The sequence below is a fragment of the Theropithecus gelada genome, chromosome 16 (genome assembly GCF_003255815.1).
Source record: "Theropithecus gelada isolate Dixy chromosome 16, Tgel_1.0, whole genome shotgun sequence".
Lineage (NCBI taxonomy): Eukaryota > Metazoa > Chordata > Mammalia > Primates > Cercopithecidae > Theropithecus > Theropithecus gelada.
The window spans coordinates 23177854-23190596 of NC_037684.1; the positions used below are offsets into that span (position 1 = coordinate 23177854).

Below are 12743 nucleotides of genomic sequence, written 5' to 3' on the forward strand. Positions count from 1 at the left end.
CCAAGATTTCACTATTGAACTCCAGCCTGGGCAATAAGAGCGAAACTCCATCTCAAAAAAAAAAAAAGAAAAAGAAAAAGAAAGAAAGAAAGAAAAAGAAAGACACAGACGGGGAGCAGCCAGGGTGCAAAGGAAACCCAGACAGGGCAGCACGCCAGAGACGAAGGACAGAGTGTCTACATGTCAGACTTCTGAGGGGCCAGCCTGGCTAGGACAGAAAAACGTCCACTGGCTTCAGCAACACGGAGGCCATTGGTGTGCTTAGTGGGCGTCGTTCTAGTGAAGTCAGGCTGACAGCAGAAGTCGACCAGTCAGCTGAGGAGGAAGAGGAAAAGGAGGGGAAACAGAGAGAGAGATGATGCGTGCTTGACATGAGGGGAAAGCTGGGAAGACACTGTCAAGATGGATGGAGCTAATTAAGACACATTTCGATGGGAAGGATTAATCTGAGAGAAAGTGGTGGACGCCATCAAGGATAGAAGAGGTGGTGGTCCTGGGTGGCCCTGAGAATGTGGGTTGTGGCAGGTTGTTGGACAGGTTGGCTAGCCGGAGGGTCCAGCGGGTGCTCGAAATCACATGTTCTGGCTAGAAGGAATGAGGTTAAGCTCAGAGAGCCGGAAGCCTGCCTTGAATGTAGAGTAATTTGGGGTGATGACAAACCTCCAAGTGTGACCACGGTGAGGGTCACTGAGAGGTCAAGGGGCCGTAAGGTCCTTGGATAATGGAGCGACTTGAACTTGAAATTGAGGTAAGAGCTGGATGAGAAGACCATGAGCCAAGACCGAAGCATCCCAAAAATGAGGTGAAGTGGCAGCCCCAGGCAGGGAGGAGACAGAATGACCTATGGCACCACCCTCCTAGCAGGAGGGGTCTTGTAGGGAGGGAGGCAGGAAGCAAGGCTATCAACCTCTTCTTTGTGGGAGACAAAACAGCTCCCCTTGGGAGATCTCAGGGGGATCCAGTTTAGAAGAAGAGAGACTGGGTGGCAGGGCCACAAAGGCTGGGTCAGGGGACAAGAAGGATGGAATCATCCCAGGTTTGGGTGTAGCAGAAGATATTAATAGATGGGTGCTGGACTCTGGGTATTGCCTGGCAAAACCAGGAGTGAAAGGCATGATGGGTTCGTGCCTCATGGTCAGTCTCTGAAGAGGGTGGGCCCTGAGCTGAATGGACACGGGCCTGGGGGCATCCACATAGCAACCTCATCAGGAAGAAACTTCTGATCCCATTTGACAAGTAAGGAAACACAGGCACAGAGACAGGGAGAGGGTAAGTAATTTACTCAAGGTCACAGAGCATAACCACTTATTACTAAGTGATTCTTGTCAGGGTCAAACCTTGGAGCAGAACTTTGAGCCCTGTCAGTTTGACTCCTGAGCAGGTGTTCTTGTCCATCCTGTCTGTAACTGCCATTGTGGGACTCCCTTCCTCTACCCCCACCTTAGGAAGGGGAGTGGCATTGTGTCCCTTCACTCACCGACTTTGGTGGAAGGTCATTTGTCCCTAAAGGGGATGGGGGCTGGCTGCAGGCTGCCTGCAGAGCCAGGCCCCAAGCACTGAGGACACATCAGTGTCCAGTGGTCCAGTGATCAGGGAGCATTGAGAAGAAAAAGAGGCAAGGCTGGTCATAGGGGCCCCTCCTGGATTGAGTACCAGGCCTCACCCCACCCTTGGTTTCCCAGACTCCACATAAACCCCTAGAAGGGGTCTGATTCCCCCTCTGTGGCTGAGACTGAGTTTCTCACCAGCCTTGGTGAAGCAAGGGAGAAGGCAGAGTTAGATTTAAGGTGACTCAGTAAAACAAAGGAGCCTGGGAGTTCCTGCACTTGGCTCCTGCCACAGCCGCATCACATGCCCCTGACTTGTCTACCCTGCTGCCCCCTGGCTTGTCTACCCTGCTGCGCTCAAGCTCCTGGAGGTTGGATCCTTCCCAGGTGAGCCCAGCACTTTGTCCACAGCAGTCAGTCAATATTTGCTGAATTAATTCTGGGGCCCTGCCTGGGAGCTCCTGGCCTTGGAGCCAGACTGTCTGACTCTGAGTTCCAGCCCCACCCCATGTCAGCTTTGTGACTTTGAGCATGCCATTTAACGTGAGCCTCGGTTTCCTTGCCTGAAAAATGGGAGTAGTACCGGCTGCAAGGTGAGAGATCTGTGCAATCGCCCTGCAGTGGGCTTTGCGCTTGGTTTCATGCTCTGCTGTCCCTGTTTTGAAATTCTTCACACGATTTTGAACAAGGAGCCCTCACATTTTCATTTTGTATTGAGCCCCACAAATTATGTAGCCAGGGTCCCGAACGGAATTAACAATATTGTCTACCTCAGAGAGTCGTTGCAAGGATTAAATAAGCTGATCTGCTTAGCACATAAGCAGTACCCAATAAATAGGAACAAAGGCCTATTGTCTCTTGCTGTTAGCTCAGCCCCAGTGCCCATGTGTGATAAATGAATGAAATGACCGAATTGAGTGACAGCCTGGGAGCGTCTGGAAGCGAAGGTGCCTGGGTGACGGGGGATGGAGGTGAGGGTTGAGAGGAGCTGTAAAGGAAGCGCGGGCAGTTTTGCACCCCGCGTTGTGCAGCTGCAGTTTCCTAGACAGCCGGTGATCCACGCTGTGGTCGAGACCCGGCCGCCACACCTCGCAAAAAGTCCACTTGGTGAGAGCTGAGAACTAGGGTTCCAGTCTTTATTATGCGGGCGTTCAGTCTCTAGCTCCCGGGCCGTGGTCCATGTCCAGCTTCCGGAGCCGCCGCGTGATTCCAGCCGCCACTGGTTCAGCGACCCACTAGCACCCGCGCCCCGCCCCAGCCCCGGGTCCGGAGGCGGGGCCGCGGGGCGCCTGGCGCATGCGTAGGCCGGCCCGCGGCGGGGTGGTGCTCAGAGGAAGGGGTTCTTGCCGGTCTGCGGGGGCGGGGCCAGCGGCCCGGCTGAGCTCGGCGTGGGCAGCAGCGGCTGCGGCAGGCCCGCTGGGGGCGGTGCGAAGGCTCCGGCCTGCGGGAAGACGCTAACCGAGGCAGGGAGGGTCAAGCCGGCTGGCACGCTACTGAGCGGGAGGGGCAGAGAGGCGCTGTAGGTCATGGAGCCCAGGGGGGCCCCCACGGGCCCGCCCGCCAGGCCCAGCGCCGGCGACCCCGTGCGCATCTGGTTTAGCGTTGGCCTGCCCGGCTCGCCCGCGCCGAACGGGTTGGTGGGGGACGGAGCGCTGAGACCTGCAGAACGAGAGTGGCTTGGAGCGACCCGGGATTCAGAGCCCTACACCGGGAGGTCTTGGAAGTTGGGAAGGAGAGTGAGCTCCTCCGGCCGAGGCTAGGCTCTGAAAGCAGGAGCCCCTGGATTGAGGGACGTCTTACCTGTCAGAAAGGGGTTCCGGGTCTTTGCAGCCTGGGGTGCCTTGACCAACGAGTCAAGGTTGACCAAGGAAGAGGCCGAGGGGCCCAGGAAGGACTCGGGAGTCCGGCAAGCTCGGGCCTCTTTGCTTGGCTGGGTTAGTGCTTCCCCTAGTATGCCCAGGTCCAGGGCATCTGGCTCCTTCGTGCCATTTTGCTTGGAACTGGGGCTGGGATCTCCAAACAGGTCCAGCTCTGGAATAGAAATGCTAGAGCTCGTTGGTGGGGAGAGGGATTGGCGCCCGATGTGGGAGGAAGAGGACAGAGGCTGCTTGGGGTGGGCCCCTTGTTCCCCAGAGCCTCACCATCCCCTTGCCCCACTCACCCGCAGGGCTGCTGGGCTTCCCAGAGGGCAGGGCCTGCTCCAGCCCCTCCTTGATCTCTGTGGATTCTGGAGGTTTGGCAAATGAGTCAAAGGCCGAGGCAGCACCTACAGCTGGGGGAAGAGAGGGAGAGGAGATGGATTGGCAAAAAGAGCAGGTGCTGGTCTAACCCCTTTCCAGAGAAGCTACCCTCGTAACACATACAGTATCTGCTGCCCCCTTGGCTCTGCCTGGAAGTCCTCCAGCCCCTCACTCACATGCTCTGGCCCTCTTCTTACCAGGTGTGTCGGAGGTCTCAATGGAGGCTCCCCAAGGGTCAGCCCCAGTACTGGGGAGTTTGTGGTGGGGAGAGTTCAGTGCCCAGGGGTCTGTGGTGGGGGGCCCAGCAGGCAGCACTGGGGTCCTGCCCCAGGGCTCAGAGGAGGAGAGCATGGGAGTCAGATCCCAGGGCTGGCTTCGGGACAGGATGGTTCCTGAGGGGATCGGAGACCAGGGGTCTGCAGAAGGCCCCCAGGAGGAGCCACTGGCCTCTGTGTTCGGCCTAAAACCTGAAATGGGAACAGCATAGACATGATCCCAGGCCCACCCTTATCCCTTGCCCAGGGCGCTTCCCAGTTACCCAGCCCAAATCGGGAGGCAGGGGATCCATGTCACAGATGGACTGTGGCCTCAGGACCACCCAGCAGGCTGGAGCCCATATTTGGCAAGTGACCCCAGGAACTGGGACCTGCAGGTGTGGGTGACTCAGGCCACCTTCCCAGGCAGGGACATGCTGAGCAAGTGAGTGCAGCGAGAGAACATTTGCTGTGTTTCCTAGGAGCTGGGCCCTTCAGACATTCTCCATAGCCCTCACTATGAAAGCCCGTCCCACAGGCGGTGGAGGCTCAAAGTGGTGAGTGACTTGCCCGGTGGCACTCAGATGTTGTGGGGAGGTGGGGAGGTGCTTGGCCCAGCAAGTGGTTGGGAAGGAGGGGGCATTCAGGCCAGCCTGGAAGTCTCTTGCAGCCCTGCATGCCCACCTGGGATGTCCCATGGGTCAGCAGAGCAGTGTGTGGAGGGCGGGGCCAGGGCAGGTACGAAGATGTCAGCCAAGTCCAGGATGGAGGACTGTGGAGGGGAGAGGCAGCCAGGGCTCAGAAGTGGGTGGGGCCTGGAGGGAGGGCAGGCCCTGACCTGTCAGGCTAATGCCAGCTCATTCTCTTTATTCATTCCACAGATACCTATTCATGATCCCTCACCTCGACATAGTGCTTTACAGTTTATAATGTTTCTTCATCCACAGAGTACCTGATTTTCATAACAACCCTGTGAGGTAGGTAGGGCAGGTGATGTGCCCATTTTATGGATGAGCCAGCCAGCGCACAGAGGGTGGAATGGGTTTGCCTGAAGTCATACAGCCAGGGAGAGACAGAGCGGGGATAGAATCCAGGCCAGCAGGCCGGGCGCGGTGGCTCAAGCCTGTAATCCCAGCACTTTGGGAGGCGGAGACGGGCGGATCACGAGGTCAGGCGATCGAGACCATCCTGGCTAACACGATGAAACCCCGTCTCTACTAAAAAAGCTACAAAAAACTAGCCGGGCGTGGTGGCGGGCGCCTGTAGTCCCAGCTACTCCGGAGGCTGAGGCAGGAGAATGGCGTGAACCCGGGAGGCGGAGCTTGCAGTGAGCCGAGATCGGGCCACTGCAATCCAGCCTGGGCAACAGAGCGAGACTCCGTCTCAAAAAAAAAAAAAAAAAAAAAAAAAAAAAAAAAGAATCCAGGCCAGCAGAAAGGGGCAGGAAGGCCAAAGGCAGATGTTTTTCAACCAGCCTACCTCCCTAGGTCAATGTCCAAGAGAAATTGGCCACAGTGAACATGGGCGGAAAGGAGACCGCAGCACCCGGGCATGACATGGACAGCTTTGGAGGGCAGCCTTGCACTCAGCAGCTGCTCACTCCCCATGTGGAGAAAATACGTCCATGAGCCCGCGGTGTTTTCAGCACCATGTGCCTGGGCCCACCTTAGTCTTGATTGACAGTATCACATAATCCTAACATATCAGAGCTGAAACTATCCAATAAGCACACTGTGCAGAAGGGGAAACTGAGGCCATGACAGTGACATGCCCCAAGTCATAGAGTAAGTGGCAGCAAATTCAGAACCCAAATCCAGGGGTCTCTGATCAGGATCCCTGTGCATCCCACTTTGCTGTTAACTCAGTCATCAGCCCATGCAGGGTGGGACTAGGGCTGCTACACCCCCACACCTATTTCATCTAATAAACATGTCAGTGCTTACTATATGCCCAGCACTACTCTGCTCTCTCTTTACAAATACTCAGTCCATGTCTCAGGCCCTGTCCATCCCACGCACCCCAGCCCACTCCCTACCTGGCTGGTTTTTAGTTTCTCTTCCTCCTTTTTCTCTTCTCTCTCGGTCTCTCTGTCCCGCCGATGGTGGACGGCAGGCCCTGCACCATTGGCCATGGGGGAGCCATCACCCCGCCAGGATTTCACCTCCTGCAGAAGGCACAGAAAGGGTCAGGAGCATGAGCGGCGCAGGCTGGAATCCGGGGACCTGTGCACCCGAGGCTGGAGTCGAGAGAGTGCAGGTGGGAGGCAGCTGAGAGGTTAGGAGCGGCAGGGCCACCGGGTACAGCAGGAGGAGCCTGTTAGTGCCCTGAAGCACCTCCACCACCAGCAGCAACAGCAGCACCGGCGGCCGGGAGGGCTCAGCCCACTACCTTCTCGTGCTCCTGCCGGCTCAGGCGCAGAGCCAGCTGCAGCTGCAGGTCCTCATCCCTGTGGGAGGCTGGGGGGACAGGCTGCGGAGGAAGAGAGGTGTGAACTTGGCCCTGTGCTCCCACCTTGGGAGCAAAAGGGCAGTATAGCCCTGCCTGGGTCATGGGGATGGAGAGACAGATGCCCAGCCTCAGTATGCATGGGCCATTTGCCCCTCAGTTAGCAAGGTGGGCGTGGCCTTCTCCCTACCTGCATCTGAAATGCAGTTTAACGATCAGGAAGACTGATCTTTTGCTTCTGAATCCTCTGAGAGTTCTCTAGGCCCTCCTGTGTGAGGCCCAGCTGCTTCCTGCCTGGTCTTCCTGGATCCACAGAGGTAGTGGCAAAGTTGATGATATCGGGGGCCCATCCTTGTCTCCCCACGAGGATAGCTGGTGGGCGGGGGCGGGCAGCATATCCCAGTGTCTCCTAGCAATGTCTGAGCTCACTCACCCCTTCCACCATGAGGTGGTAGCAGGCCCCCCCAAGACACATCAGGTGCCCCTAATTGCACACTCGCTACTCTTTCCAGGCCAGGTGGAGAGGACTGGAGGCGGGGAGGCAGTCCCTGCCTGTGACAGACCGACAGAGACAGTGGGTCTTGTGCTGTCCTTGGGCACAGGAGTGGGGCTTCGGGTGACAGAGCCTGAGTCAAGGCTGAGGGGCTCCCAGGCATTCTCCCTCTAGCCCATCCCCTCCCCACCACAGTGGGGTTGCGTGGCCTCACCTTCTCTGCCTCCTCACGGCTCATGGCTAGGGCCAGCTGCAGCTGCAGTTCCTCTTCCCCTGATGTCTGAGGCCGGGCCTGCTCCAGGTCGGAGGTATAGCGGGGTGACGAAGAGGAGGCTGCAACGACCATCATGTCTCTGTGACCACACGGTTACCCATTAGCTTCCACACCCCTCTGCCTGCCAGGAAGCTGAGGCTCAAAGAAGAGAACTGAGAGGAGGGGAACAACAGGCCGTGGAGGCCCCCGTGGGCCAGGCAGTGTGCTGGGCACTCTCTGTAAGTTCCCCATCCCACCCTGTCCCGGTGGGACGGCTCCAATCCCTCCTTAGCAGATGCACAGGCAGCACTTAGGGCACCTGACCAGGGTCCTCAAGCAGGACTGGAACCCAGGTGCCCTGACTCCAGCTCTTGGACTTCCAGATGGACCCTGTCCTGCCTGGGGGCAAGGGAAGTGCAAGGATAGGAGGTTCTAGTCCAACGAGGTCCCAGCCTCACAGCCCTCAGCAAACTGTCAAAGGCTTTATGGAAGGCGGGCCATTCTGAGTATTCCTCAGATCGGGGAAGCCCCCACAACTCAGGGCAGGACAGTCAGGGACTGTCCGGCAGCTGCCCTCAGGTAGGGGGATGAAGGGGAATGCCATATGTCTGGGCTCGGGGTAGAGGACATTGCTGAGCCTGGTCTCATTTCATTCTCAAATCAAACAGTGGAGGTAGGTGAGCTTATCTCCACTGTACAGATGAGGAAACTGAGGTTCAGAGAACTGGTTGCCCAGGTCACACAGCTTGGAGGAAGCAGAATAAAGAATGCTATCTGTCTCCAAACCCATGCTTCCACCATCATGCCATCCTATCAGGCAGCTAACGAATGATGATGAATCTGTAACAACATTATTATCTGAGCTAACTTGTTGAGCACCTCCTATGTGCCGGGTGTTGTGCCTTGCATGTTACATTCCTTATGTCTGAATCTTCGTAACACCCCTCGGAGGTAGGTATTATGAACCATGGCTTGGATTGCAGAGCCAGGATTGGAAGTCGGGCCACCTCCCCATCCCAGCCACACGCTGGGGCTCACTCACAGTTGTAGGAGGACGGGGAGCCCCGGGAGCGGCCGTAGTCCTCGCCGTAGCGGCGGCTGAAGCCCAGCTGCCCACTGCCAATGCCGATGCCCTCCAGTGCCATGCGCTCCTTGGTCTTGAGGGCATGGGTTCGCTCCTGCCGCAGCCGCTCCTCATCCTTGAGCAGGGCCATCACTTGCTTGACCTTCTCGCGCACGTTGACACCCTGGTCCTTGCCATCGCGGTCAATGTACTGGAAGTCCTTGAGTGTCTGGATGGTGTAGAGGTTCTCGCGGCACTGGTGGGCCACCCGCTCAGAGCCTGTCTTGAGCAGGTAGTCCAGCAATGTCAGAGCCTTGTACACGTGCCGCCAGTTCTTGCCACTGTCATTGAGCCGCCGCCACAGCATGCCCATGACCTCGGTGAAAGCCACTGTGTTGAAGGTCAGGTCAGCGATCTCGGACATAAGCGAACTGGGGGGGCCCCAGGGGTCATTGCTGGTGGCCTCGCGCACCTTGATTTCCGCCTCGGAATAGTTGTGCACGATGTTCTTCACCTGGCGCCGGAGCGCGGAGGTCGTCATGGCTGGAGACTTGGAGGTGGGTGGCCCTCGCCCCCGCTGGAGATGGAGGGCTGAGGGCCACTGTGGTGAGGTCACGGTCTCGAAGGATGAGCCGCTGTGTTCTCAGCAAAGCAGCTGCGTCCTTGGGTTCCACATGGGGCTGAGGAAGAAAGGGCCAGGAATTCAGGGGCAAAGGCCTACCTTACAGGTCACTCAGCCACTGACCAACTAAATGAGGCCTGGCCAGAGTGTCCCTGCCTCCAGGGATAGCCTTCAGCGGCACATGTTCTTATTTCACTTATAATGCAGCAGGCACTTGGAGCTTTGCATGCTCATCTATCTTCACAGTCACACCACAAAGATGCTATTGTCATTGTTTCCATCCACAGATGGAAAAGGTAGGGCTTAGAGTATTAAATGGGCCTGGCACAGTGGGTCATGCCTGTAATTCCAGGACTTCAGGAGGCCAAGGCAAGAGGATCACTTGAAGCCAGGAGCTGGAGGCTGCAGTGAGCCATGATCGTGCCAGTGCACTCCCACCTGGGCAACAGAGTGAGACCCTGTAATATTAAGTGACTTGTCCGAGATCACAGAGCTGCTACATGGGGGACCAAGACGACCCTAGGAAGCCCCACCTAAGAGTGCATGGCCTCATAGGGGAATGCTAACGGGATTCCAGGAAAGCTCGCTTGCCTTGCTTCTGCTCCGCCACCGCCTCTGTTTCTACTGAGATCTAGCTTAAGACCTGTCCTTCCCAGCTCCTCAGCTCACTTTTCTCATATTGTTAATTTTTGTAGTTTGGTGCATTCAACACCTATTTCCTGGAGGCCTTTTCTGAGCCAGGCATCATGCCAGGCACAGAACACACGCCTTGGTCCACCCACATTCAGTTGAGAGGGTACAGAAAATCACAGTCCAGTGTGGGAGTGCAGAGCCGCCCAGGAAGACCCAAGCCAGGAAAATCAGGGGAGACTTCCTAGAGGAGGTGGTGGCGGAGCTGAGATCCAAGATCCAAGGGAAGAGTAAGGAGGAGTGAACCAGCAAGTCAGGGGAGCTCAGAAGAAATGCTGTGAACTGGGTCAGAAGGCAAGAAAGCAAGGATCATTTGAGGAAGGCTGCCCCTCAGAGATCTGGCCAAAGCCAACACTCCCGCCTGCCACCACCACTGCCACCCCCCACTTACACATGAAAGTGTTGAGGCCAGAGAAGGGATGAGACCTGCGTGCGTCGTATGGCACGTAAGTGGCAGAGCCTCGACTAACATCTAGGTCTCCAGAAGACTAATCCAATGCTTATTGTCAGTGTTACCCAGCTTAGTCATTAATTCATCGGTTTGCTTTACTGTCTCAGTCCCACCTTCTCAGCTAGAATGGAAGCTCCCTGAAAGTAGGAACAGTCTGGGTTCCCCAAAGCCCCAAAGCCCTGGACACATGGTGGACCTCTGCTACCCCAGCAGGGAGAAAAGCCAGGCCAGCCCAATTCGCCCCTAATAGCCGCAGGTCCAAGCTGTCTGCTGAATACAACCCCAGGCCCCAGGTCCTCCCAAGGCCCTTTCAGAAACCAAAAGAGGAATTCCCTGACCACCGCCATTCCTCCCACACTAGCGCTGGTCTGTGCATGCACACACACACTGGCTGGGCCTGCAGAGCTTCCACTTCACCCGTGAACTCTCCCCCACACACCAAACAACTCTCGGCTCCACCCTCCATCCCAGCCCTTGCCCCAGCTGGTCCCCAGGCTGCCAGAAGCAGGAATCTGAAGGAGACCTTCCCCCACCCGACACCATGTTCCTGCCACCCCAGCCCCGCCAGTGCTGGGCTCAGTTCAAAGCGGCCCCACGCTTTGAAAACACGCCTTGGCAGGTTTTGTTTGGGGCCCAGAGAATAGGATCCTGTGGGAGCAGACGAGGTGGAGAGTGCCTGGCCCACAGCGCAGCCTACCTTTTGTCTCCTGTCTGTCTTTCCTTCTAGCAGGTGGTGGGCCTTCTGTGGGGATGCCACGGCCACAACTTGTTTAACTCCTGCCCTCCCCCTTGCTAGTGACTCAGACCTGCCTTCACCTCCCCATCCCGTGGCTGGGGGTGGCAGAGTCAAGATGGGAAATAATGTGCACCAAAGCCCGCCCAGCGCACACCCCTACCGGCTGGCCACTGGAAGTAGCAGAACCAGTCGAGCACTGACTCCACCAGAGCCCTCCCTGGACCTGGCTGCCCTGGCCCTCCGGCCCGGCCCAGGTAGGGGCACCAGCCTCTGGAAGGGGACTCTCAGTGTGGGCCCAGCGGCCCTGCCTGGACCTTTCTCACAGGAGGTGGGCATTCTCTGCACCCCCTGCAGGGGCTGGGGGGAAGTGTGGGGTCAGAAACATGGGGAGGCACCTTGATATTCCTTCTCTGGAGTTTGAGGGAACACGGTGAGGCTGCCAGAGCACAGAGAGGGGAGGAGGAAAGGAAGGAACGCGGGAGGGAGCAGCTGGGAGCGCTGCCAGCAGTGTTACAAGCAAAGGGTTTTATCGAACACAATATGCCCAGAAATAAAAGGGAGTGAAACAGAAACCCAGCGGCTGATAAGGCAGTGGCGGTAGCAGCAGCAGCCCTGGGCAGCTGGAGATGGAATTACTGCAGTGACCTTGAGCCGGACCCTGTCAGGTGGAGGGAAGGGCACAGAGAGGGCAGGGCCTGAGAATTCAGAGATGAGGGAGAGGACAGAGGAAGGAGGAGGCTGAGGGGATGGGAGCATGGCCAGCAGGCGGTGGGATGGGCCACGGGGCATGGAGTATCAGCTCTCGCCTACATACAGGGTCCCAAGGAGAACTGCGCAGTAGGGAGGGGCTGCTCTTCTCAGGGCCTGCAGGATGGGGGGATCTGGAGAGCTTCCCAAAAGTCAGGACCGAAAAACGCAGCTCGCTTGTCCCCAGCAAGGGCTTCAGAGAAATGGAAAGAACCCAAATCTGTCCAGTCACACGTGCATGAGTTTGCGCAAAGTCTGTGCACCCACCAGCCCAGCCCACACCCCATTCCCGTCCTCTGCTAAGGTGGGCTCCAGCCCCTGCCTCCAAATCAGGTCCAGCCTGAGCAGTGGGGAATGACAGTGCCCTTCTTGATGCTGTAGGAATGGGGGTGAGCTTGAGCTCTAAGCTTCTGGCCACTGTAACAGCTGCCTCCTGGGAGCACAGGAGATGGGGGAGGGGGGCTACCCTGAGGCTAGAGGTGTGCATGAGGGGCTGAGGAAGAGGAAACAGCAGAGATGTGCAGAAGGAGTCTGTGGGGAATGCCACCAAAGATACTAAGTCCCAGGATGGATGGGGAGGGGGCCCTGAGTCCCTTTCTGGGGGCTGCAGGGAGGGAGGGGTGGCAGGAACGAAGCCTTTAGGTCCTCTACAGCTCAGCCTTCTCCCTCGCACCTGGAAAAGAGACTAAGCCCCAAGCCCACTCTTTGCTCCCCACCAACTGCCACCTTCCATGCCGCCACTGCCAGGGAGGGGGCCAGGGAGGAGCTTACCTCCAGTGCGGGCTCCCTCGGCCCCAGCCCCGGCCCGAGTAGCCTCTGCGGTGACCCTCCAACCTGTGCAGCAGGGGGATGGCACAGCCTCGGGAGCGTCTCCAGAGCCATCCACCATGGACCCTCGTCCCAGAGACCCACCTGCTCCCAGGAGGCGCAGACCCCTCAGAGGGTCCCTGGAATGGGTAGCAGCTCTTCCCGCGTGCGTTTGCCTCCTAGCCAGCGCCAGGCAGCACTCCGAGGAAAGTTGCTCAGCTGGCCCGGCAGGTCTGCCTCAGCAGTAACAGGACACAGGAGGAAGCGCAGGGCAGGTTAACCCCTTCCTGCTGGCCAAGCAGGTGGTGCATTGAGAGGTGGGGGGCCTGCCTGTTGGCCGCCCCCAGGAAGTGCAGATCTGGAGCCAGTGCTGGTGACCCGATCCCCTCTGCTTT

General features: G+C 57.8%; 1 protein-coding gene across 2 annotated transcripts; it reads right to left on the reverse strand.

Moving 5' to 3' along the window:
* Positions 1–1259: 1259 nt before the first annotated feature.
* On the reverse strand, positions 1260–12743 carry EPN3 (epsin 3). Of its 2 annotated transcripts, none has more exons than XM_025362078.1 (10): positions 12313–12743; positions 8768–8975; positions 8275–8685; positions 7194–7312; positions 6077–6205; positions 4726–4813; positions 3985–4254; positions 3709–3813; positions 3348–3578; positions 1260–3206 (listed from the first exon to the last, which is right to left on the reverse strand). In XM_025362078.1, the coding sequence occupies exons 1-10, from the start codon at positions 12421–12423 to the stop codon at positions 2875–2877; spliced, it is 2004 nt and encodes a 667-aa protein (XP_025217863.1). In that variant the 5' UTR covers positions 12424–12743; the 3' UTR covers positions 1260–2874. The 2 variants fall into 2 exon arrangements, with proteins under 2 accessions (XP_025217863.1, XP_025217864.1); XM_025362079.1 differs by adding an exon at positions 6430–6510 and having other exon boundaries at positions 8275–8975; positions 12313–12599.